Consider the following 27,129-nt stretch of genomic DNA (forward strand, 5'->3'; position numbering starts at 1 on the left):
GGAACGATTGACAAGAATAGGGGAAAGAAATACAGTAGAAGAAGAATGGGTAGCTTTGAGAGATGAAATAGTGAAGGTAGCAGAGGATCAAGTAGGTAAAACGACGAGGGCTAATAGAAATCTTTGGGTAACAGAAGACATATTGAATTTAATTGTTGAAAGGAGAAAATATAAAAATACAGTAAATGAAGGAGGCAAAAAGGAATACAAACGTCTCAAAAATGATATCGACAGGAAGTGCAAAATGGCTAAGCAGGGATGGCTAGAGGACAAATGTAAGAATGTAGAGGCGCATATCATTACGGGTAAGATAGATACCGCCTACAGGAAAATCAAAGAGACCTTTGCAGAAAAGAGAATCACCTGTATGAGTATCAAGAGCTCAGATGGAAACCCAGTTCTAAGCAAAGAAGGGAAAGCAGAAAGGAGGAAGGAGTATATAGAGGGTCTATACAAGGGCAATGTAATTGAGGGAAATATTGTGGAAATAGAAGAGGATATAGATGAAAATGAAATAGGAGGTATGATACTGCGTGAAGAGTTTGACTGAGCACTGAATAACCTAAGTTGGAACAAGGCCCCGGGAGAAGACAACATTCCATTAGAACTACTGACAGCCTTGGGAGAGCCAGGCCTAACAAAACTGTACCATCAAGGGAGCAAGATGTATGAGACAGGCGAAATACCCTCAGACTTCAAGAAGAATATAATAATTCCAATCCCCAAGAAAGCAGGTGTTGACAAATGTGAAAATTACCGAACTATCAGTTTAATAAGTCACGGCTGCAAAATACTAACATGAATTCTTTACAGACGAATGGAAAAACTACTAGAAGCTGACCTTGGGGAAGATCAGTTTGGATTCCGTGGAAATATAGTAACACGTGAGGCAATATTGACCCTACGACTTATCTTAGAAGCTAGATTAAGGAAAGGCAAACCTATGTTTCTAGCATTTGTAGACTTAGAGAAAGCTTTTGACAATGTTGACTGGAATACTCTCTTTCAAATTCTGAAGGTGGCAGGGGTAAAATACAGGGAGCGAAAGGCTATTTACAATTTGTACAGAAACCAGGTGGCAGTTATAAGAGTCGAGGGACATGAAAGGGGAGCAGTGATTGGGAAGGGAGTGAGACAGGGTTGTAGCCTATCCCTGATGTTATTCATCTGTATATTGAGCAAGCAGTGAAGGAAACAAAAGAAAAATTCGGAGTAGGAATTAAAATCCATGGAGAAGAAATAAAAACTTTGAGGTTTGCTGATGACATTGTAATTCTGTCAGGGACAGCAAAGGACCTGGAAGAGCAGCTGAACAGAATGGCTGAACAGAATGGACAGTGTCTTGAAAGGAGGATATAAGATGAACATCAACAAAAGCAAAACGAGGATAATGGAATGTAGTCGAATTAAATCGGATAATGCTGCGGGAATTAGATTAGGAAATGAGACGCTTAAAATAGTAAATGAGCTTTGCTATTTGGGGAGCAAAGTAACTTATGATGGTCGAAGTAGAGAGGATATAAAATGTAGACTGGCAATGGCAAGGAAAGTGTTTCTCAAGAAGAGAAATTTGTTAACATCGAGTATAGATTTAAGTGTCAGGAAGTCGTTTCTGAAAGTATCTGTATGGAGTGTAGCCATGTATGGAAGTGAAACGTGGACGATAAATAATTTGGACAAGAAGAGAATAGAAGCTTTCGGAATGTGGTGTTACAGAAGAATGCTGAAGATTAGATGGGTAGATCACATAACTAATGAGGAGGTGTTGAATAGAATTTGAGAGAAGCATTGGAATGCAGTGTGGAGGGTGAAAATCGTAGAGGGAGACCAAGAGATGAATACACTAAGCAGATTCAGAAGGATGTAGGTTGCAGTAGGTACTGGGAGATGAAGAAGCTTGCACAGGACAGAGTAGCATGGAGATCTGCATCAAAGCTGTCTCTGGACTGAAGACCACAACAACAACAACTCTTTGGGTTTTCTGCCAGATTCCGAGACAGAGTTTTGTTGTGGAAATTATTAAAAGCATCTCGCATTGAAGTACATGCTATATTTCGAACTTCTGTAAAACTTTGACAATCTTGGGGATTTTGCATTTTTTTAAATGTGGAAATGCTTTTTTTGTTGCTTCTGCAACATGTTGTGGTTTCTCCTGGCTTGGAGCATAATCTGTGGTGCAGTATCCCGGCTTGGAGATGTGGACGTGCTATCAAATAGAAGGTGCGCCATGACAATGGTGCTGACATCACAGCATGGGGTGAAGTTACAATGTCAGTCCCAAAAGGTGTGATCATTGACCCACTATTGTTTTTGCTTCATGCTGATCTGTCATTTTATTTGAATCAGGAGCCAGAAGTAATTTTGCTTGCAAGTAATATAGGAATTGTTGTGAAGACACGCCAAGAAGCATCACCAGAGAAAATAGGAAAAAAATGTTTTTGTGGAAGTTGCTGAATGGCTTTGCACAAATGGGCTAGCTTTAAACTTTGAAAACACAGGTCATCCAGTATTGTATAATCAGAAGTATCCAACCTCTTATTAACCTAGTAAACCAAAAAGAAAGAGGAGTAGGAAATCTTACGTTCTTAGGTGTGTGTGTGTGTGTGTGTGTGTGTGTGTGTGTGTGTGTGTGTGTGTGTGTGTGTGTGTGTGTGTATTGATGAATATGAAATAGGAGTAGGAAATTTTAAGTCCTTAGATATGTGTGTGTGTGTGTGTGTGTTGATAAATACTACAAATGGGAAAAACCATACAGTAGACATGCTAAAATATTTAAGTTCATCTACTTTTGCCATACGAATAATTGCAAACTTAGTAGATAAAGTGAAGATACAGAAGCCAGTTAACACATTTTGCATATTTTCATTCACTGATATCTTATGGAATAATATTCTGGGACAACTCCTCAATTAGGTAAAAATTATTCATTGCATGAAAGAAACTACCTAGAATTATTTGTGCGTTTTTCATTTTATACAAATATTATGTATGTACCATTGATATGTTCCACACCAACATCGTAACTTTTATCGTGTACTTGATCTATGGAAGAAATAATTAACAGATTATCCTGTCCATTTTAGGGTTGACTTCCTCCATTTTCATCTAAATATTCCATCCTGGCACAGTCTTTCCTAGCTCCCTTACCCCCCCCCCCCCCAAATGCCTCTCTACATCTCACCACTTGTCATTTATCCCCGCCAGGCAAGAGGAATGGAATAATGAGTGGAAGAGAGCTTTGTGCTTGAAACTGTATTATTAGTGCATCCCCCATATAGATAATGTTTTTATGACACCAACTTGACATTTACAATGGCACCAATTTTGTATAAATTCACTATGTTTTTCTTCAAAATGAAAAACATAAATTTATGAGTATTCATCTGTAAAATCCTTTATATCTTTAAACACATTTGATGCTGCCTTGAAAATATCCTGTTACTTATAATTCTCCTACTTCTTTCTCATACTGGAATATTTAATTTGTTTTTTTGTTTATTGAATTTTACACAAGGAGAGAACTAAGTGATTTCTTAATACTTACTTCAGCTGGTGCTTCGGTGGCACTCCGGTTGTAGATGCTCGAGATCTTGAGGTCATTAAGAGGTCGTGGCGTCCAACCAGCCAACGCCGCCGCTTCTTCCTCCTCCGCCGCCGTCCGCACCTTACGACGTTTCGCTGGCGCTACACATAAAACAATACTTTACATAGTACAAATGTCGAGGAAAGGGATGAGAATAAACTGATGCTTGGTAAAGAAAACAGACACGCAATGCGATCTCCTCTATCAGTTTCATGTTTGAATGAATAGAGTTGAAATGTGTGAGTAACCTGTTTAGCTGATCTCATCTCGAATATGTGGCCTTATTATGTGGGTACTGACATACTGGAACAAGCAATTGGGATTCAGAGAGGTAAACTCCAGTGCTTCATCTACAAAATATTCCATATTCATGTTGGCCCAACGAATGAGGGTGGGCTGCTGAATGTGACTCACTCTGCCTACTTACAGTATATTCCATCAGAGAGAAAAGTATACGAAGGTCAGGACACGACTGACTAGACTGCTGATCTATTGGTTAAACTTTTGGCCAGTAAGTTAAATAGCCTCCTGCAAAGGGGTCATAATAAAGAGAGAGACAACGTCAAAGCTTATGAGGATGATGGGTTCTGTAAGCCTGAAGGTGTAGAGGTTTCTGCAAAGTCTGCTTTGTAGCATGTGATGTGGGCATCTGATCACATGGGGGTTAAGCATATCCCTGACGTGTTGGCAGACAAGGTAGGGGCACCAATGTCACTAACAATAGTCCACACGGCTACTATTTCATTGTGGACTTAGGGAAGGTCATAAGAGTCTAGCTGCTGCCATCCAGCATAGGAAACCAATTTAATAAGATCACAGCATAGGAAACCAATTTAATAAGATCACTAGTAGATATGCAGCATTTAAGACACTCTGACCTGGAGTATCTCAACCATTAACCCAAAACATGAAGGCTGTCTACAAGATAAACAGCTACAGTGAGGAACAGATTTGATTGCTACAACAAGCTGCACCAGCAGGACCAGTTACCTCTATGCTTTCAATAATTGCATCACACCCAAGCCCTTTAATACCGTAGACGGTGCGTATGCCTGCTAAAAAACTCTTATAGCACAAAACTGAACTACTTGCTCGTCTTGGTTTAGACTATGATCAGGAGTCAAAACTGAATGACATAAAATCACTCAGTGCAGCTACTAAACCCTAAGACATCAGATAAAAATGTAATTACACTTCTATGTTTTGATTGTTGACGTGTGTAAACATAATTCGTTAGATACAATTTGTATCAAGTTTCAGAAGTAAGTCTTTAATTGCTACATTTTTAATGTTAAACAGAAAACACTCCTTAATGTTCTGCAAAGTTATATTTATTCCATCATGAATCAGCTTATGGCTTCTTAAGCCATTTCTGGGTGACAACTGGTCTAGGAAGCTGAAAGCTGGTTCATGAAAAAACAAATACAATTTTGCAGAACATTCGGATGTGTTTCATATTTAATATTATTATCATGTTCTGCCAACCACCAACAGAAAATTCAGTTAATGTCACATTTTTTGTTGCTTTTTAGTGTAGTGAAGCACACTGTATCATACTGACACATTGATGTGATAAAGTGTCTAACAATTTACATCATTCTGTCATATATCCTACACATCCTAATGGAGCTCATGAAATAAACACAATTGAAGATACTGAAAACCACTTGTTTTGAAAATAAATGAAAAATATCATTATTAAAATATTTAGAAAAACAATGGAAAATCCAGGATGGAATGTAACAATGTTATGAGAAGGAAAGTTGCTACTCACTATATAGTGGAGATGCTGAGTCGCAGATAAATACAACAAAAACACAAAAGCTCCAGTCCCAGGCAAGTGAAACCACACTGCAAGCAGCAGCACCAGTGCATGATGGGTTGCATAATGGGTGCGGGAGGGGGAGGGATAGTATGGTGGGCATGGCGGACAGTAAAGTGCTGCAGGTTAGATGGTGGGCAGGGGAGAGGTGGGGAGGGGGAGAAGTGGAGGGGGGGGGGGGAAAGTGGTGGAAAAGGAGAGAAATAAAAAGACTGGGTGTGGTGGTGGAATGACAGCCGTATAGTGCTGGAATGGGAACAGGGAAGGGGCTGGATGAGTGAGAACAGTGACTAACGAAGGTTGAGGCCAGAAGGGTTATGGGAATGTAGGATGTATTGCAGAGAAAGTTCTAACCTGTGCAATTTAGGAAAGCTGGCTTTGGTGGGCAGGATCCATATGACACAGGCTGTAAAGCAGTCATTGAAATGAATGATATCATGTTTGGCAGCGTATTCAGCAACAGGGTGGTTCACTTGTTTCTCGGCCACACTTTGTTGGTGGCCATTCATGCAGACAGACAGCTTATTGGTTGTCACGCCTACATAGAATGCAGCACAGTGGTTGCAGCTTAGCTTGTAGACCACATGACTAGTTTCACAGGTAGCCCTGCCTTTGATGGGATAGTTGATGTTAGGGACCAGACTGGAGTAGGTGGTGGTGGGGGGGGGGGGGGGATGCAAGACTTGCCCATACATCCTCCCACCTCCAGCTACTGTAGTCTGGTCACTAACATCATCTGTCCCATCAATGCTTTGTCATGAAACACTATATTGCTTAGCCTGGAAGCCAAGACTCTCCGCACTCTCGTTTTTCTGCACATTATGAAAACAAGAATTTATTACTGAAAAATATTTATTTCATCAAGCAAAGACTGATTCTGAAACTTAAACATGCATCCTGTAACCAACAGCCTTTTGCTTGAAAGTCAAATCTCAAATACAGCCCATCTGCTAACCTTTAAGACTTATTCTACTACACACTACCAAAATAATTTGAGGTTATTTCCAAGAAGACTTCCTATCAAATTTGCAGGCTCCAAATAACATACACTCAAAAATGAAATACATGAACGCACAGCTGTCACAGGAGATATGGAAAGTGTTTAGTGTGTTGTCACGGGAACATCGTCTAACATTTAGAACTGTGCATAGCAATGAGTGAAGTCTTTGTACTCTCAAGTCCCAATTATCTTACCTGGCAAAACTTAATTCCTTGATTGTGTAGTATGCAATCTTGGTTGGATATCTGTTAGTATTATGGACTGCTCCCAAATGTCCATTTCAGTAACTCTGTGACTTGTCATGGAGACAAGCTGTGTGAAACTTCGTAAGCAAGGTGCCAATGCTGATTTCCCATTTCAACAGTACTGTGCATGTTGTCAGCAATGAACATCAAATAAGAAACACATATGGTTTGAAATCTGAGTTGGCCATCTAGAAGGGCATTATTTTAATCTCCTGTTGGGTAAGGGATTATACCCTACAAGCAACTGCTTCCGAAACTGAGTTATCGACTAATACCATTTGTAGCTGCTACAGGTTCTGTTGAGTAGTCCGCTTTGTGATAGTCACAAATGACTGTTTTTCTATTAATGGACAAAACAAGATAGCTGGAACAGATAAATCACACATATCCACTCGGAAATACTAGAAAGGACAACCACTAATAAATGAAACCGAATATCTCTGTATCTTCAGAGGCACCGAAAGAGGAATCGTGGAACTGCTTCACAGTTCATGTACATTCGAGGGGCAAGAAAACCTGAGTGTCTCACGTAAGTCACTTCATCTAGCCAGTGACCAAAATTATAACAGATGGCTTAAAGTCCTACAACACATTTAAGAAGGAAGGCTTTCAACATGAATTTGTAAATCATTCTGTGGAATCTGTCTCTTCGGAAGATAAAGCTGTCCACATACAGAATATAGAGTGCTTGTGGAGATCTGTCAAATTGTCAATTAAAGGAGAGCGTTGATTGGGAGACAAGGCCAAACTGTACCTCTTCCAGTACATGTACATCCACACTTTACAATTGTGTGGGAAAATTAAACCTTCTGAGGCTCTCCCAACATTCCTCAGACATATCTAGAGTGTACTGGGTTATGGGAACAAGATTGCTTCCAGCGGCGTGTACATCTCATGGAATAGTCCATGAAGAAGACATGACTGACGAGCACAGTAAGTGACATTACTAGTTTCCTTTGTAATTAATGTTATTTTAGTAAACATTCATTTTTTGCTGTCACTTTAGTCACCACAATAAACAGTACCCATATTTTCCACCACAAGAGTTGCACGCATTTGGCATTTCCCCTATACAATGAGTGATTATCTTAAATCATTTCAATGTTTAAATGTATCCCTGGATTTTCAGCTGAAATATCACACATGAAACTAACAAACCAGTGCAGATAGAACTTACTTTCCTGCAACTTGAATTTTGTTAACGTGTCAAGTATTTTGTTAACGTGTCAGAAGTATTTTGACTAACAAATCACAAATATGGAGCTACAGTAATAAGAAAATTGTGAAACAACATTGTCAGGACTACTGTGAATCATATGGATATGTACAGAAACATGTGGACAGAAATAGAAAATAATACCGATAGCACTCACAACTGCCACATGATCCAACAACTGCCGATCAAATATGAGAATGAAGCTATAAGGTGGAATATACTTGTTATTCTTTGGAGTAAGTTAGGTAATCTGTGAATGAGTACATCTGAGAGGCAATAAATACTATTCAAACGAACTGGTATTTGTGTAATTTACGTCTGATGTTCCACCACTGTTATGTGTAGCATGACTGAAATGCTTCTACAAAATGCGAGTACAGTGTGGAAACTAAAGGGCAACTATTATCTTGATAATATTAATATTAGGAATGGTAAGAAAGCCACCACCAAATATTCTTACTTTTATGAAAAAATGATTTTATTTGCTTACAATTAAGAAAATTATAATTGTGTTTCCCTCTCAGTTCACTTGCTAATCTGATAAGGTAAAATGCCTACAACTGACTGCTATTCAAACTAACGTTACAGTAATATCTGTCAATGATGAATCACTTATGTTTTTGGTGTCTGCCATACATTTTTGTTCCTTGAACTTTTCATTGTACAGTGTGAAGAAAAATTTGCCCATTCTGGGTTCACATTGCGAATCTCACATACTAGCAATACAAAAATGTCTTTCACAAAATGTCATGCATATTTCTGGCAGTAAATGGACGTTCAATATTCACAATCTGGCAACACTATAATCACATCTACAGTGACTACCTCTGTAGTAGTAGTGTTGTGCAATTGGTGCAGTGGATAGCATTTTGTAGGCGATGAAGAGTTCGACTGCAGTTCAAGGTGTATTTGTTTTTATTTTCTAAATGTAGTCTGCATGGTATGGTATCTGGTATCTTAATTGTCATACTGTGACTACAGTGGTTCTTCTACAGGACATTTGCATTTACATACCACAAACCACAAACACAGAAATGGACATACAATCATTTTCACTGGTCAGATTTCAAAGAAGCTCGTCGTGAACATGAATCATTTCACACCACTGCATCTACTTGATGCCAAACCCGTTTTCTGTGTACCTCCCCCAGTGATCTCATCGATTAGTACCACGTACTATTCTTGTCACGTGCAGGCCCACTGCGTACTGTTAAACACCGGTAGAAATATGGTTTGCAAATGATTTCCAAACATGTACTATGTAAATGTTGGATACATGTGGCTTAAGAAACAGTGTATACTATCGCATTATATGGCAGAATGAAATGTGCTGACAGAGATAGTTACCGTACATGTGGATACAGTGCTGTCAGATTGACAATCTTTGACATCCATTTACCGATGGAGACACACGCAGGATGAAATTTTGCGCGAGAAATTTTTGTATAGCTAAAAAGTGAGGAATCACATTGTAAAGTCCAAGAGCACGAGATTTTCTTCACCCTGTATATTTCGGCATTGTTTTCTTCCCGAGGTAGTTATCTGAACAGTAATCTGTGAAGAGTGCAAGTGATTTGAGTATGGAAATTATGTGCAGGCTACTGATACATTACTGTAGAGACGCAGAAGTACTTTAGACTTTAAATGCATTTTTCTGAGTTATCTGGGTGTACTGTTCATTTCGAAAATGGCCACAAAGGCCGAAGCCACCTGACTGAATTAGACAAACAGACTTTTGTCTATGAACAAAGTGTAAAACAAGAAAAAGACACGTAATTTCATAACCTCTTCCTGAGCTTTTACTGTCATTTATTCTATCCTTGGATATAATCTTCTGGGGTTATGTAATGGATGACTACGCATAATGACTGAACTAGCTACAGCAGAATCCAACTTTTAAATAAATAAAATTGTAGGTACAATGATAACAAGTGGAAAAATATCTATGTGTGGTTCACAGAAATTAAATATTGTGACAGCAGGTATGGTAATGAGGAAAACAGAAGACAACCTCAAAAATTACAAATCTCTGTCACAGATATTGGAATACTTACTACAAGTATTTTTTGTTTACCTCTAACTATGGCAGTTAAAACAGAGGGCTTTTGGGTATTTCTAAATACTTGATCTAGCAAACGGAAACTTATAGATATGTTAATTCGAAAGACGTGTTTAAGCACATATTATTCTTACATCAGCAATGTCTAACAATTTTCAGACACACATCTTGCCTAATGCTCTGAACAGCCCTCTCCCTGAGTACTTGGGGTACCTTTTTAACCCTTCGAAAACCTTTCATTTGTTACTTCAGTTAAAATTAGAAACAGTTCTATTCTTCTCTGTTTTGGTCAACACAATCATGTTTAGAGAACATATATTTTTATAAAAGTAAAATGAAATAATGAGATGACACTGTAAAGCTCAAAACACGACTGAATCGTTTAACACGGAAACTGTGACAGATGGTGCAATGTCTTAAAGCTTGTACAAAATTTATTCTATTGTGATCCCACATGAGGAGCGTAAACAATTTAAATATTGGGAGTCTTCAGCACAAGTAAAGAACAATGGTCCTTAAAATGTACACTCAGGAGCTTGTACGCATTCAACACTTGATGTGTATGTATACATATGTCATTTTTACATGACAAGCCCATGCTCTTTCTGCATAACTGGGAAAGTGAAAGGGAGATTGCCCATAAGAGGTATTATTTATTGGAAGTGACTATTCTCCATTAAATCGGAATCGATAATGTTTCTAATGAAAATAAGAACTACAATCTTACATATTTTTAAGCATAAACCAAAAATTCCTCCTTACAAATCAGGTCCACAGGCTTTACCCACAACAACAACAACAAAAAGAAAATCTTAATCTTGAAATATATAGCTGACAGCTTACGTCCATGGATAAATTCCTGCCCTATCCTCACCTAGTCCTAGCCTTTGTTAATGTTTTATACATGTGTATATGTTTACAGTAATGTACCTGACACGTGCGATATTCTGACACTGAATGATGTATGGATGATTCAAAAATAAATAAATAAATAAACAAGGATTTACAATATTCAAACATCTATATACCATGTTTCCTGAATTATGGACCTACAGACACTGATTGGACAAATACAGATTGTCGAAACAGTATTAAAACAAACTTGAATCACTCACCCGCACCATCATCAGATCTGTTTGGCTGACGCTTGCCTCGCTGTGACATTCTGACTAAGTACACTAATATGAAAAAGACCTCCACCGAAGTGTCGCCATCACCATCTAGAACAGAAAAACGAAATCATAATACTAAACATAAAAAATGTTGTGCAGTTGTATAGAAACTCCTCCAGCACACTTAGTGCTTAGACTATCAAGGTATGTTTATGTAAACATACATATAGTGCATTCTGTCAAATAATAAATCTATCAACAAAAAAGTAGCACACTATATTTTTCTTGTTAAGCAGAATTACCAATAGCTCCTTGTTATAGTTATAATGTACCAGGCTTGCTAATAAACATAACTGTTTGTGAAATGTTTTCATAAACAATATAGAAATAATAAACAAATATATTTTTATAAATAAGATACTCACTACATTTCTGCCTAATTTACTGGCGATGCAATTGTGATTGGATCAAATCTGTAAAACAAACCATTTGAATGTCATTAGATTACTAAAGTTGTGATCAACAAAATCAAAGATATATTTTCAAACCTTTTTTTATCCACAAACTAAATTATCGTAATGAATTATACACTTGTGGCAATAGAATAAACGTGTTTCATGCCGTCACTGTGTAAAACATTGTAGTGAAACGCTGAAATTGAAAAACCTGACAAGAAGTTATACATACTATAGAACATACAGGTTTAAAAACTTACCATGTATATAAACATAAAACTATCAATTCATGATGTAGCTGACGCAGAACCATGCCACACAGTATTTCCGAGTCCAATCACAATTCATTCAAAAGAAAAAGAACATAAAATTGGCATATTGGTTTTTGAGCAGATTGTCTTCAATGGATGCAACCTAGCACGGATAGATGTAAACATTGACACTGCACCCGTCACACAGTTCCTTTTTTCATTGTAGTTGTAAATAAAATTTACTTCACATCACTTAAATACTCGCAATCACAATAACTTCATAAAACACACATTTTAATGATTATTATTTCAATATCAAAGTTCGTCAGTCTACCCATGGTGCTAGTTAAACCTAACAACATTGACAACACAGATGGCAGCACGCCTCAAGTTTTCATTAATCTTTGGGTTCACAGATAAACTAATAAAATGCTCACAGCTACCAGTACGCACGAAATTTAGCTTCTCACTCACTTATATTTCGCGTTCAATGAACGTCAGAACACATCTTACACACTACGCACTTTCTCCGACTATAATAACTGCAGAACATCAGCCCCGTCTCTTGTCAGTAGTCTAACCAACATGTCCTCATTAGGTATGCCTCTTGCTGGAATGCACCTCTCACTTACCATGAGTAATATTTCCAAACAATTATAACTTCTACAACTGCTGCAGCTTCCTGCCATAAGTGGCAATCGATCTCCGAGCCCGTTTGGAGCTAAAAATGTTAAAGTAAACCTCACTACCATGGTTTGGCGCCATCATGCCTGAAAAAATAACTGTAGAAGTTGCTGGTCACGTGACCATTGTGCACGAGATCTCACTATTTACGAGATATTTTGGGATGTTGTTGAAGAGAGTGACATGATTGTGGTGTAAACAACGTGGATGATTTGAATCTTCAGTGATTGATTGTAAACATCAGCTATATGTATTCTTACTCAATTTAGTGATCTCTAGGTTTTGTGTACGTCATGGATGAGGTTAGTAAATTTGTAAATTCAGTTCGGTAGGCTATACTTGATCGTGTTTCTCTCTCTCTCTCTCTCTCTCTCCCTCGCACCGAGACGCCCAACGGACTTATGGTGGATTGAGATATATTTGTATACGTGAGAGTGGTTTGTGTATTGTTTTGATGATAGAACTAAATCAGTGAGTATTAACCATGAACTTTATACGTTGGCTTACCTTGTGTTACATGTGAGGACCCTACTTTTGAACAGATGAAATTAAATTGTGAGGTGTTTTTAAAAGAGCCGGTATGATCACAAGTCGTTTGTGTGTATATGTGTTTTCATTTGTTGCTGAACACAGTGAAATGTAACGGGAAGTTCGAATGTGTTAATGTCAACGTTTGCATAAATGTGATAGATATAATTTCGGACGTAGACGATGTTTAAGCGCTCGAATGCGTGATGTTTTTTATCGGGGAGTACCGGCATTTTGACGTTAGTGTTATATGAAGTGTCGTTATATCTAGAACCGTCAGCTAGTATTTTATAATTAAAAACAGGGAATCACAATTAGGCTAGTAATAACAGTTTATTAGATATTACAATTACAGCGCAACCATAACCGCACGCAAGTTACTGAACAACGTTGTAAGGCAGACACAAACACACACAACAAAACAAAGAGAAAAATATAAAAGCATAATTATTATGTTATTCGTCCTTAAACATCACTTTTCTATTTAAAAAAACCACTCGTACTCTACATAATGATAGATTACAGGGACAAACATTAAAGCGTCAACTAAGTTTCCAGTTTCATTACCTCATCCTTGAAACAGTCTTTTGAACTACACACTCATCATTCCTTCTGTTAAGTATTTGGCGTTTGTTTATTGGAGCTAACGTGTATATAACATCCAGATGTAGTTCGTTGTAACATACACTAACATGAAGTGTTCCTTCAGTATAACAAAAGAACACTTTTCAAACCTTCCCAATGGAGTTCTGGTAGTTTTTCCAATCACGTCTCCACAAATGTCTGAAGAGTGTGACTTTAATAACTTTCGTATGACATTTATGGTCCCCATATTGAATCCATTCAGCAAGTTTTAATGATAAACACGTTGACCAAGAAACATTTTGCTATTGGTTCTCCATATATTAACTTTAAGGAAGAATTTTGTTTCGAAAAGTTTTTGCATTCAAAATTTTCTATTCAATTTATTCTTAATATCAGTGTATTTGTGTTTTCGTTTGCCAGGACTTTGAAAATCATTTGCATAAAGCAACAAATAAGTATTAAATTCACCAGAGATTTCGTCATATAGACAGATATCATCTTCGGATTGTCATAACTCTATTGTCTCTAGAAAATTGTCAGATTTAGAGTTCGAAGTTCATGGTGCCCGTTTCATTCTGTATGTAGCTTTATTAACTTGCAAGCCCTTCCTTATTCTTTACACTCTGAGGCATTGCCAAATGAGTTTCTGTAGTTAGCTTTCCAAGTAGGAATGTATTTTGCAGGTACATCTATTGGGTGGACAGAAGCGTCCGATCCCAGGCATCGGCTTTGACCCGTGACGTAAGGGTGTTGTCGTGTGTGACGTCATGACGGGGCGGAGTTCGGTTTGTGAGTGTGGCGTGTTTGTAGATGTCATGTTGTGGTTTGTTGTGCTCTCTGGTGGTATGTTCAGGGTTTTCGTTTGTGTGGTGTAATGGGCTCAGTTTGCTTTTGCTCATTATCCAGAATTGTTAGTGTCGGCTGTGTTTGTAGTGGAATTCGTTTCAGTGAGTTAACGATTTTATGTGAAGGTTAATTTACTGTTGTTCGCTGTACGTCGTGTGGTAATTTAAGTAAAATTAATCGGTTGTTGTTTTTGTTCAGGAATGGATATGACTGATAAAATTAACAGTGCGCAGGTCAAGAGAAGTGTTCGATCCCAATGTGTGGCTGTGTATATTGATATGGGTATCGGGAGATGTTTTTGTGCTATATAGGCCAAAGGAAGTTTTTGATCCTAATTTATGGGATCGGGAGCTGCTGTTGAGCTATATAGGTCAAGCGAAGTGTCCGATTCCAGATGATAATTGTTTGGTGGTATTTGGGGAGTTTTGTGATGTCGGTTTTTTTTCGTGGTTTTGTATGGGGGTGGGTGTCTAAATTTATTTATATTTAGTTTGCCCCCCACCCAAAAACACCTCATTTCCCGCACTTGTCCCGTTAGTGTTATTAGGCTTTTTGTGGAAAGTGTGTGTGTTTTTTTTTTTTTTTTTTTCGATGTATTTTCGTCCTCATAACGTGTACGTACCGACTTTATATGCTCCATATTGGAATCGTGGTGTACGGTCGTTTCCGCCATATTTGTGACGTCATGGGTCAAAGCAGACGGGCGGGATCGGACGCTTCCGTATTTCCTATCTATTTGTTCTATAAAAATATTGTTTATTCACTACATTAAAAAAGGTTCTCAGTGTAATGAGTCTAGCAACTGGAGCATGTGTCCCCTTATAGTCATATAGTTGTACCTGTACACAACCTTTGTTAGCTAAACATGACAAACCTTTCAGTATATCCAGAGGCATCTCTCTTTAATTTGAACACCCACTTGCTGTCAATGGTTCTTCAGTTTCATGCAGTGGCATGTAAGTCCACTTTCTGTCCGTTAATGGTGTCCAGGTGGGGTAATTTTTCCACAAATGCTTCTGCATTCAAGTCCAACACTCCATAGTCATCCAGGTACCTAGGTCTTCTCATTATTATTTTGCTTTTCCACAGAGATTCGGTTTCCTTCACCACTTCATGAGTCACATCTTCTGAGCTGTCTTTGGCTGTTCGTTCAGTTTCCTGAAAATTAGTTTCATTCTGATGACTTTTATCTTCTGCTTTGTTTTGCATTGTGTTGTCCATTTGAATAGTCTCCATGATCCAGTCATCACTACTTCCATCTTAAAATAGAAATTTGTCTTCTTCACAAATTGCATCTCTTGCAAATACAATTTTATGTTGTTTGGGCTGCCATAATCTATAAACATCAGTCATGAAACACTTTAATGAGCAGTTGTAAAACTGCCCGTCATTTATGCGTTTGAAATGTGCTAATACGTAACAAAAACACAAATAGTTTTGAGTTTGACTTCCTTACGTAGCAAGCCCAGCTTTCCTTGCCATTGCCAGTCTACGTTTTATATCCTCTCTACTTCGACCATCATCAGTTATTTTGCTCCCCAAATAGCAAAACTCCTTTACTACTTTAAGCCTCTCATTTCCTAATCTAATTCCCGCAGCATCACCCGACTTAATTCGACTACATTCCATTATCCTCATTTTGCTTTTGTTGATGTTCATCTTATATCCTCCTTTCAAGACACTGTCCATTCCGTTCAACTGTTCTTCCAAGTCCTTTGCTGTCTCTGACAGAATTACAATGTCATCGGCGAACCTCAGAGTTTTTATTTCTTCTCCTTGGATTTTAATACCTGCTCCAAATTTTTCTTTTGTTTCCTTTACTGCTTGCTCAATATACAGATTGAATAACATCAGAGAGTGACTCCAACCCTGTCTCACTCCCTTCTCAACCACTGCTTCCCTTTCGTGCCCCTCAACTCTTATAACTGCCATCTGGTTTCTGTACAAATTGTAAATAGCCTTTTGCTCCCTGTATTTTACCCCTTCCACCTTTAGAATTTGAAAGAGAGTATTCCAGTCAACATTGTCAAAAGCTTTCTCTAAGTCTACAAATGCTAGAAACGTAGGTTTGCCTTTCCTTGATCTTTCTTCTAAGATAAGTCGTAAGGTCAATATTGCCTCACGTGTTCCAACATTTCTACGGAATCCAAACTGATCTTCCCCGAGGTCGGCTTCTACCAGTTTTTCCATTCGTCTGTAAATAATTCGCGTTAGTGTTTTGCATCTGTGGCTTATTAAACTGATAGTTCGGTAATTTTCACATCTGTCACCACCTGCTTTCTTTGGGATTGGAATAATTATATTCTTCTTGAAGTCTGAGGGAATTTCGCCTGTCTCATACATCTTGCTCACCAGATGGTAGAGTTTTGTCAGGACTGGCTCTCCCAAGGCCGTCCGTAGTTCCAATGGAATGTTGTCTACTCCTGGGGCCTTGTTTCGACTCAGGTCTTTCAGTGCTCTGTCAAACTCTTCACACAGTATCGTATCTCCCAATTCATCTTCATCTACATCCTCTTCCATTTCCATAATATTGTTCTCAAGTACATCACCCTTGTATAGACCCTCTATATACTCCTTCCACCTTTCCGCTTTCCCCTCTTTGCTTAGAACTGGGTTTCAATCTGAGCTCTTGATATTCATACAAGTGGCTCTCTTTTCTCCAAAAGTCTCTTTAATTTTCCTGTAGGCTGTATCTATCTTACCCGTCTTGAGATAAGCCTCTACATTCTTACATTTGTCCTCTAGCCATGCCTGCTTAGCCATTTTGCACTTCCTGTCGATCTCATTTTTGAGACATTTGTATTCCTTTTTGCCTCCTTCATTTACTGCATTTTTATATTTTCTCCTTTCATCAGTTAAATTCAATATTTCTTCTGTTACCCAAGGATTTCTACTAGCCCTCGTCTTTTTACCTACTTGATCCTCTGCTGCCTTCACTACTTCATCCCTCAGAGCTACCCATTCTTCTTCTACTGTATTTCTTTCCCCCATTCCTGTCAATTGTTCCCTTATGCTCTCCCTGAAACTCTGTACAACCTATGGTTTAGTCAGTTTATCCAGGCCCATCTCCTTAAATTCTCACCTTTTTGCAATTTCTTCAGTTTTAATCTACAGTTCATAACCAATAGATTGTAGTCAGAGTCCACATCTGCCCCTGGAAATGTCCTACAATTTAAAACCTGGTTCCTAAATCTCTGTCTTACCATTATATAATCTATCTGATACCTTTTAGTGTCTCCAGGATTCTTTCATGTATACAACCTTCTTTTATGATTCTTGAACCAAGTGTTAGCTATGATTAAGTTATGCTCTGTGCAAAATTCTACTAGACAGCTTCCTCTTTCATTTCTTAGCCCCAAGCCATATTCACCTACTATGTTTCCTTCTCTCCTTTTTCCTACTGTCGAATTCCAGCCACCCATGACTATTAAATTTTCGTCTCCCTTCACTACCTGGATAATTTCTTTTATCTCATCATACATTTCTTCAATTTCTTCATCATCTGCAGAGCTAGTTGGCATATAAACTTGTACTACTGTAGTAGGCATGGGCTTCGTATCTATCTTGGCCACTATAATGCGTTCACTATGCTGTTTGTAGTAGCTTACCCGCACTCCTATTTTTTTTATTCATTATTAAACCTACTGCTGCATTACCCCTATTTGATTTTGTATGTATAACCCTGTATTCACCTGACCAGAAGTCTTGTTCCTCCTGCCACCGAACTTCACTAATTCCCACTATATCTAACTTTAACCTATCCATTTCCCTTTTTAAATTTTCTGACCTACCTGCCCGATTAAGGGATCTGACATTCCACGCTTCGATCCGTAGAATGCCAGTTTTCTTTCTCCTGATAACGAGGTCCTCTTGAGTAGTCCCCGCCCAGAGATCCGAATCGGGGACTATTTTACCTCGGGAATATTTTACCCAAGAGGACGCCATCATCATTTAAACATATAGTAAAGCTGCATGCCCTCGGGAAAAATTACGGCTGTAGTTTCCCCCTGCTTTCAGCCGTTTGCAGTACCAGCACAGCAAGGCCGTTTTGGTTAGTGTTACAAGGCTAGATCAGTCAATCATCCAGACTGTTGCCCCTGCAACTACTGAAAATGCTGCTGCCCCTCTTCAGGAACCACATGTTTGTCTGGCCTCTCAACAGATACCCCTCCGTTGTGGTTGCACCTACGGTACGGCTATCTGTATCGTTGAGGCACGCAGGCCTCACCACCAACAGCAAGGTCCATGGTTCATGGGGGGAGGAGTTTTACTTGTAGAATAACGTATTAAAACATTTGCATATATTCGTGAATCACCCTGTATATATCTTTTGCTGAAAATTTCTCGGGTATTCAGCCAGGTGATGTCATCCAACACGCATGATATTTCGGCAGGCCGACTTCTTGCCATCTTTGGACATTCCTGGAGTCTGATTGATCTGTGATGGATGCCAACTTTATATAATTTTTACCTTCATCCTTCGCGGTCCCGGCCAGTCTGGGGGAAGCATGGCGCTCCTCGACAGGTCATGGATTGCAGTCCTTCCACGGCCATGGCCGCCTTTAGAACTCTGCCACCATGGTGACAATTTGTTTTCTTCTCCAGGTGTCCTGACAGGAGCAGATTGCTGTGTAGACTGTTTTAATCATACTCAAGACTGGATCCCAGGCTTTGCTTGGCTGGAACCTGCTGTCTTTATTTATTAGCTCGTTATGCAGCCAAATCTTCTGTGTCTCTTTGAGGATACAGTTCCAGAAGGTGTTTGATTGCTGTAACACCTTTGTGCCATTGTAGTTCGTGTCCTGTCCATATTAGATGCAGTGCTCTGCCACAGTGTAATTGGTCAGCTGTACATTGTCTGTGTAGCATTTATGTTCACAGCATCTCTCTTATACCGTCATGGATGGTCTGGTCTAAATAAATTTTCCCGCACAGCCAAGGGATGCGGTAAACTCCCAGTTCCCAGAGTCCTAAGTCGTCCGTGACTGATCCTACTAATGGCTTCATTTTGGATGGAGGGCGAAACATGCACTAATTTTTGGAGTATTCTGCTGATCTCTGCTGATGTGTTCCCAAAATATGATATAATCGTTGTTGCAGCCAGTTTGTCTTTGTCCTCGGAAGCCTGCAGCCTTGGCTTCTTCAGTCTTAAGGCCTGTTTCATCTGGCAGCTGTAACCATTCATAAAGAACACATCCTGTAAGTGCTGCAATTCAGCTGTTAGACTGTCACGGTCTGAGGTCCGAGATCTCACACACTCTGTGCACCAGTTTGCTCAGGACACCCTTCTCTGTGAAGGAGCATGACAGCTGGAGGCATTCAGGTACAAATCTGTATGTGTTGGCTTACGATAAACACTGTGTCCTAATGTGCCATGTGGTCTTCGCTTGACGAGCACATCTAGAAATGGAAACCGATTGTTTTCTTCTGCCTCCATTGTGAACTTTATATTCTGGTCCAGCAAGTTCATATGCTTCAGAAAGTCTTGAAGATGATGATGTCTGTGCGACCGGATTACAAATGTATTGTCTACATATCGAAAAAAGCAAGAGGGCATGTAGACTGCCGACTCGAGAATTGCATCTTCAGAAGCCTCCATAAACATATTGGTCACTACTGGTGATAGCAGACAGCCCATTGCTACTCCATCTGTTTGTTTGTAGTAGTTCCTGTCGAACAGAAAGTATGTTGACATAACCATGAATTTGATTAAAACACAATGACAGTCTACACAGAAATCCACTCCTGGCAGGACACCTGAAGAAGAAGATGCATTGTCACCATGATGACAGAGTTCCACACATGGCTGTGGCCGTGGAAAGACTGCACTCCATGATCTGTTGTGGTGTGCCACATTTCCCCCACCATCCAGCGCTGTGCTTCCCCCATCACTAGCTGCGGATCACATGAATGTGTTAAGATGGAGGTCGTGGGAGAGGGGTCAAGATTATGCAAAGTCGGCATCCATTAGAGATCAATTGGACTGTAGGAACACCTGAAGATGGCAAGAAGTGAGCTTGCTAAAATATCACACCTGTTGGACAACAACACCCAGCGAATACCTGAGAAATTTTCAAGATTTCCATGTGCTAGGAAAACATCACATCACACGTATCTGCTGTGATTTGCTTGGCATTGAAAGTCTGCTTCAGTGATCCAGACAGATGGAAATCTCCTGATGCCAAATCCACTGTTATAGGAAGAATACCATGGATGAACTTACTTCTTTCGCTCTCTGAACCACATGGTGTACTCATGTTGTATTTTGTCTAGCATATACATCTGTGCCTACTGGAGAAAATAATTATCAAGCTCCAAACAAACCTGAATGTTTGCATTTTTACAATAGTGGTAATCAATAATATGCACATGAAAAGAAGTTTGTTTCCTGGTTTGCTTTGGAGCATCCGCTCATGAGGTTTTTGTTGTGAGTTTTCCATTATCATCTACCATTTAGCATTTTATTTGAATTTGTGAGGATCTCTCTTGTGTTCCTCTGCTGACTAAACAAATGTGTTAATCACGCAGTGCAGTCAAAATACCCTCCCCTCTCAATTAATCTAACTTTCTATGAGTACCAGCTTGATGAAAAAACTATTCAAAAACAGCCTGACAAGGGATTTATTCATACAGGTTATTGGAAGATTAAATCTGTACTCTGGCCAAAACTAAAACCCTTGTCTTTTGCACCAAACACTCCTACTGAATTCCCCTCAGGGATTCAGCATTCATTTACTGTGTACGAACTTGGCGACACAGGGTTCCTGAGCTGAGGACTGGTAAGTGCCGCCAGTCGTCTGCCCCCATAAGCTCTCTGCGTGCTTCACTGTCCGCCATGGGAATCTTGGCTTTCTGGATCGCAAGGATGGTAAAAACCTCTATTAAAGAAAAACCTCAATCTCAGTATGTGCTGCACACTGATGGAGCTCTGTGCAGGTGGACTTTTATGTCCCTAGTTGCTCATGGGGCTGGGGTGGATCCTTCAATATTTGTCTTCCTTCTTCCAGCGGGAAGGGTGGACTGATGGTAGGTATCAACATCCCATCGAACAAGAGGACTCATGTAGCCAGTCCTCCAGACTTGGGTATTACACAGTGTCTTACATATCTAGTAACATAACACATACTGCTGACCAAAACGTGTTTCTTATAGTTAAACAGAAAGAGGGGAGCTTTCAGAAAGTTCAACCTTTCTGCGCACAAAACGGTTTAGAGGGAATCGCAGGAAATTTAATATCTGTCAAACCCTTGCAAAATGGGATCCTAGGAACATATGATTTCTAACAAGTGCAAATGTCCAGAAAGTTCAATGCAATAAAAGTCAACTGCACAACACCTTGAACTATATTAAAGATGTGACTTGGAGGGATCTTGTTGACATTATTTCCCAAGTAGAACTGAAAGCTGAGTGGTTTCAGGAAGGCATTGTTGATGCGCAAAACATGATGAAAATGTTTGGATGGTGATCTCATGAAATCAGACTCATTTATGCTGGCTTACAGCAAAACAAGCAAGAGAAAAATACCTTGATGATCTCTGTATTTCAGTTGAGGACAACATGAGCAAGGGAAATATCGACAAGGCCTATAAATGTGTGAGACATTGCTTTGGAGACAGAAGAAACAAGTGTAGGTCTGTGATGGATGAAAATGGCAATATGTTGGATGACGATGATGAAGTTGCAAGAAGATGGAAACAATATATAGGAAAACTGTACAGCGGACCAGACCTGTCTGAAAACATCATGGAAGAAGAAACAGAAGTAGATGCACACAACATAGGTGAACCTATATTAAAGGAAGAGTTTGAACTAGCTCTGAAAAAATTGAAAAACAACAAATCGCCTGGTATAGACAATATCCCAGCCGAACTTCTGAAATATGGAGGAGTAAAACTGAATCAGGAGTTGTATAATCTTGTTTTCAACATGTACGAGCAGGGTAAAATTCCTACAGACTTTGAGAAAAACATTATGATCCCCAGTCCAAAGAAGGCAAATGCTACAAGATGTGAAAATTATAGGACGCTCAGCCTAGTTACTCACGCCTCTAAAATATTAACCTCAATTATCCTAAAACGCATAGAACAAAAAGTCGAAGCTACACTCTCCGAAGACCAGTTTGGATTCCGGAAAGATAGAGGAACCAGAGAAGCAATATTTGCTCTAAAACTAGCAATAGAGAAACGACTAGATAAGAACCTGAAAACATACGTAGCTTTCGTAGATGTAGAGAAAGCCTTTGATAATCTTAAATGGGATAAGATGTTTGAGGTACTCAAAAACAAGAAGAAAAACATATTAACATCTAAGAGCATCAGCCTTGAAATCAGGAAAAGATTTTTGAAATCATATGTGTGGAGTGTGGCATGCTATGGGTGTGAAACATGGACTCTTGGGACAGAGGAAGACCAGAAGCTAAATTCTTTTGAAATGTGGTGCTATAGACGCATGCTCAAAATATAATGGATCGACAAGGTCGCAAACGAAGTGGTTCTGGAAAGAGCAGGTGAGAAGAGAAGCTTCTGGAGTTTCATTGTTAAAAGAAGAGTGCAATTTACAGGCCATCTATTAAGACATAAAGGGCTCCTGAACACCATCATAGAGGGATATGTCGAGGGAAAAAGACCAAAAGGAATACCACGACTGAGGTACATGGATCAAATCATGAAAGATGTGGGATGTAACACCTGTAAAGAAATGAAGAGAAAAGCTGAAAGACGCACTAAATGGAGACAAGCTGCCATTGTAGCTGTTGCAAACCGATCCTTGGATTGACCACTACTGAAGAAGAAGACAGCAGCACAAAACTTCCAAGGTATGTCAAGACTGGTTTCCTTCACCTCATCATGCAGTCTTATTTTCCCAACCCAGAGCTCTGTTTTACATGCCAGTGCTTTGAGCACACCACCTTTGGTTGTAAGGAGAAGCCACTTGTGGCAAATGTGGTAAGGAAGGTGTCAGTTGTTCATCTCCTCCAAAGTGCATGAACTGTTCTGGGGATCACCCTGTGTGGAGTAGGGACTGCAGTACCTTTCTTGAAGTTAGGAAGATTCAAGAGATCAAAACAACTTAGAGTATCTCATATGATGAGGCCAAAAACAGGCCCCGAAGTTTGCTGTCTCCTTTGTGTCCGTTCTTAAACAGCCTGTTCAGAAGATCAATGATGCTACACAATTGAAGGTTGCTAGTGTCACCACTATTACTTGCGTTTGCTAGTGCAGTTGTGCTGCTGCAGTTACTTCCAAGCCTACACTTCCTCCCAGAATATCAGACAAAGCCATGCTAGCTGATGTTGTAGAGCTCCCTGCTCCTCCAAAGGTTGTCTGGTCCATTGCCACAGTTGTGGCTCTGAAGCCTACTCAGGGCAAAAAATCACCAACTGAGCCAGGAAGTAAACAGTCAGATGATGTCGACATCATCCTATCCTATGTCTCTCGTGATTTTTCTGTAGAGCTAATTGACCTTGATGTCAGATTGGGGCAAATATCTTGCCCAAGACTGAGCCACCACCCATTACGGGCTCCCTTTTCCAGCAGAAAGACAGGGTGAAAGTCCAATCCATGTGGTTGATGGCTCCCATATTACAGTGGAACATTGGTGGGTTCAGGACGTGTGGAGGAACTGAAACTGCTAGACAAGACAGGAACACCCCCCCACCCCCAGCCCCCACCCCCATGGCTCCCATATTACAGTGGAACATTGGTGGGTTCAGGACGTGTGGAGGAACTGAAACTGCTAGACAAGGCAGGAACACCCCAAACCCCCCCCCCCCCCCCTCCTGTACCTGTGTTTACAAGAAACATATTGTAAAGCCTCTGACATTCCTGTGCTGTGGGGCTATACTCTTCACCGAAAGGATGACATGACTGGGGACAGAGCCAAGGGAGGGGTTGCTGTGTTTATCAGTAATGTGCACCTCTCCTCTGTTCTCCAACTGGCAACTGATTTAAAAGCAGTTGCCATTGAAACTCATGCATGTCAGAGTATTACTGTTTGCTCACTGTATGTACCTCCGCAAGATGTAGTTGACTCTGAGGCGCTCACAGATCTTGTAGAACAACTCGCTTGACCATTTCTCCTACTGGGAGGCTTCGGTACCTGTCATGTCTTGTGGGGCTAAACCTCTACTTGCCCTTGGGGTCGTGTTTTGGAGAGCCTCATTATGTCTCGTGAGCTGTGCATCCTTGACTCGGGTACTCCCACTCATTTCTGTGCTGCTACTGGTTCGTTCTGAGCCATTGACTTATCTGCTCTCCAGCCCTCATAGATTCTGTTGAGCGGGAAAGTCATTGACGACTTTAATTCCAGTGATCACTTTCCACTCTGCATTCACCTACTGGATAGAACATTCCTGAAGAGAAGCCACCGCAGTGGATGGTCAGCAGGGCTATCTGTACACTTTTCAGCTAGCCAGCTGGCTGTGTTTGAACACTGTAGCAGAGTCCAGAAATGGGTGGATCACATTACACGAGTGATTCATCACGCTGCTGACTTATCCTCCCCAAAGTCCTTAGTTCATCTTAGGAGGCAATGTGTACAATGGGATGACTGGTGACTGCCACTCAGCAATGTGGGTCAGGCGTGCTGCTTTTCAATGGTTTAACTACCGTCCATCAGCAGAGAACCTCACGGCATTTCGGGTCATGAGAGCCAAGGCTCGATGCACAAGTAAGGAGGGTGAGAAGAGGTCTTGGCAAGTGTTCCTGGTTTCCATCAAGCGTTCCGCTTGTTCTACAAAAGTATGAGAAGCCATTAGGAGAATTTCCAGTAAACACTGTCATTTACTGGGTGACTCCCAAACAACACCCGGAGACATCGCACAGACTGGCAGAGCATTTTGCAAAAACTACTGCCAGTGCCAGACAGAATCTGGTGCTTCAGCGCTACTGTGCAACTGTAGAGAGGGACAAGTTGGACTTCAGATTCAACAATTCTGAGTCTTACAACTACTGTTACTCCACGTGGGAGCTGGAATCGGCACTGTCTGAGACTCGTGCTACTGCACCTGGTCACGACCAAATCTGGTATTGCATGCTTCGACATTGCAGTGTGAAAGGAAATTGTCCTCGAATGATTTCATTTGACATTGTGGACCAGTCACTTCCCCAACTTATGAGACAGTTGAGACAGTGTAGTTATCCCCATTCTTAAGCCTGGGAAGAACCCATCATCTCTCGACAGCTACTGCCGATTAGCCTGACAAACATACTTTGTAAACTGATTGAGAGAGTGGTTAGCTTCCAATTATGTTGAGTGCTCGAATCTCAGAGCCTTTTGTCCCTTGTATCAATGTGGCTTCCGGGAAGGATGATCTACAACTGACAATTTTCTCAGATTGGAAACAGCAACCCTACAGGCTTTTACTAACTGCTGGCACCTTGTCGTGGTATGCTTTGACTTACATAATGCATATGATACGGCTTGGTGCTTTTAGTTACCCTCCATGACTTGGGTTTTCGCAACCCTCTTCCAGTTTTTATCCCACCGGCTCTTCCAGGTTCAAGTTGGCACTTCACTCAACACCGCTTGGGTCCAGGAGAATGGTATCTCACAAGATTCTGTGTTGAGTGTCACACTCTTCCTTGTCCTCCTCCTCCTCCTCATCCCCATTATTATCATCATCATCATCATCATCATCATCATCAATGGGCTTGTGACCTCTGTTGGTCCTGTGGTTACCCCCGCATTACATGTCGATTTTTGCATCTGGTGCAGTTCCCACTGAGTAGCATCTACTGAATGCCAGTTCCAAGTCATCATCCAATGGGCCTCTGCGTGGACTCTTTCCCATGGCTTCCAGTTTTCTGCCTCCAAAACACAGACCGCACTCTGGTTTTGTCCAGACTAGATTATGGTTGTCAGGTTTATGACTCAGCGGCTCCTTCCACTCTGAAACTATTTGGCCCCGTTCATCATTATGCAGTGTCAGCTATTGGTGCCTTTCGCACTAGTCCTGTTGACAGTCTCCTTGCAGAACCGGGGATTCTCCTTCTACAAATATGATGGAACCAACTCTTGGTTTCTTACGCAATCACCATTCAACGATTCCCTGACCACACCGTGTACCCCGTCCTCTTTGCAAATGAGGGACATCTACACTCCTGGAAATGGAAAAAAGAACACATTGACACCGGTGTGTCAGACCCACCATACTTGCTCCGGACACTGCGAGAGGGCTGTACAAGCAATGATCACACGCACGGCACAGCGGACACACCAGGAACCGCGGTGTTGGCCGTCGAATGGCGCTAGCTGTGCAGCATTTGTGCACCGCCGCCGTCAGTGTCAGCCAGTTTTCCGTGGCATACGGAGCTCCATCGCAGTCATAACACTGGTAGCATGCCGCGACAGCGTGGACGTGAACCGTATGTGCAGTTGACGGACTTTGAGCGAGGGCGTATAGTGGGCATGTGGGAGGCCGGGTGGACGTACCGCCGAATTGCTCGACACGTGGGGCGTGAGGTCTCCACAGTACATCGTTGTTGTCGCCAGTGGTCGGCGGAAGGTGCACGTGCCCGTCGACCTGGGACCGGACCGCAGCGACGCACGGATGCACGCCAAGACCGTAGGATCCTACGCAGTGCCGTAGGGGACCGCACCGCCACTTCCCAGCAAATTAGGGACACTGTTGCTCCTGGGGTATCGGCGAGCACCATTCGCAACCGTCTCCATGAAGCTGGGCTACGGTCCCGCACACCGTTAGGCCGTCTTCCGCTCACGCCCCAACATCGTGCAGCCCGCCT

The 27,129-nt window shown here is 40.7% G+C and overlaps 2 protein-coding genes across 2 annotated transcripts in view; one reads left to right on the forward strand and one right to left on the reverse strand.

Moving 5' to 3' along the window:
* LOC126187296 (PHD finger protein rhinoceros) overlaps positions 1 to 12,460 on the reverse strand; it is a 246,764-nt gene extending 234,304 nt beyond the window's left edge. The window contains exons 1-4 of the mRNA XM_049928284.1: positions 11,753 to 12,460; positions 11,463 to 11,510; positions 11,041 to 11,145; positions 3,545 to 3,684 (exon numbers count right to left, since the gene is read on the reverse strand). Of these exons, the coding sequence (XP_049784241.1) occupies positions 3,545 to 3,684; positions 11,041 to 11,089 (189 nt within the window). The 5' untranslated portion in view covers positions 11,090 to 11,145; positions 11,463 to 11,510; positions 11,753 to 12,460. The remainder of the gene's footprint in view (positions 1 to 3,544; positions 3,685 to 11,040; positions 11,146 to 11,462; positions 11,511 to 11,752) is intronic.
* A 108-nt stretch (positions 12,461 to 12,568) lies between these two features.
* Positions 12,569 to 27,129, forward strand: part of LOC126187299 (NTF2-related export protein) — a 40,422-nt gene continuing 25,861 nt past the window's right edge. Inside the window, exon 1 of the mRNA XM_049928290.1 lies at positions 12,569 to 12,729. Coding sequence (XP_049784247.1) covers positions 12,721 to 12,729 — 9 coding nt within the window. The 5' untranslated portion in view covers positions 12,569 to 12,720. The remainder of the gene's footprint in view (positions 12,730 to 27,129) is intronic.

This window comes from Schistocerca cancellata, chromosome 5 (assembly GCF_023864275.1).
Source record: "Schistocerca cancellata isolate TAMUIC-IGC-003103 chromosome 5, iqSchCanc2.1, whole genome shotgun sequence".
Classification (NCBI taxonomy): domain Eukaryota; kingdom Metazoa; phylum Arthropoda; class Insecta; order Orthoptera; family Acrididae; genus Schistocerca; species Schistocerca cancellata.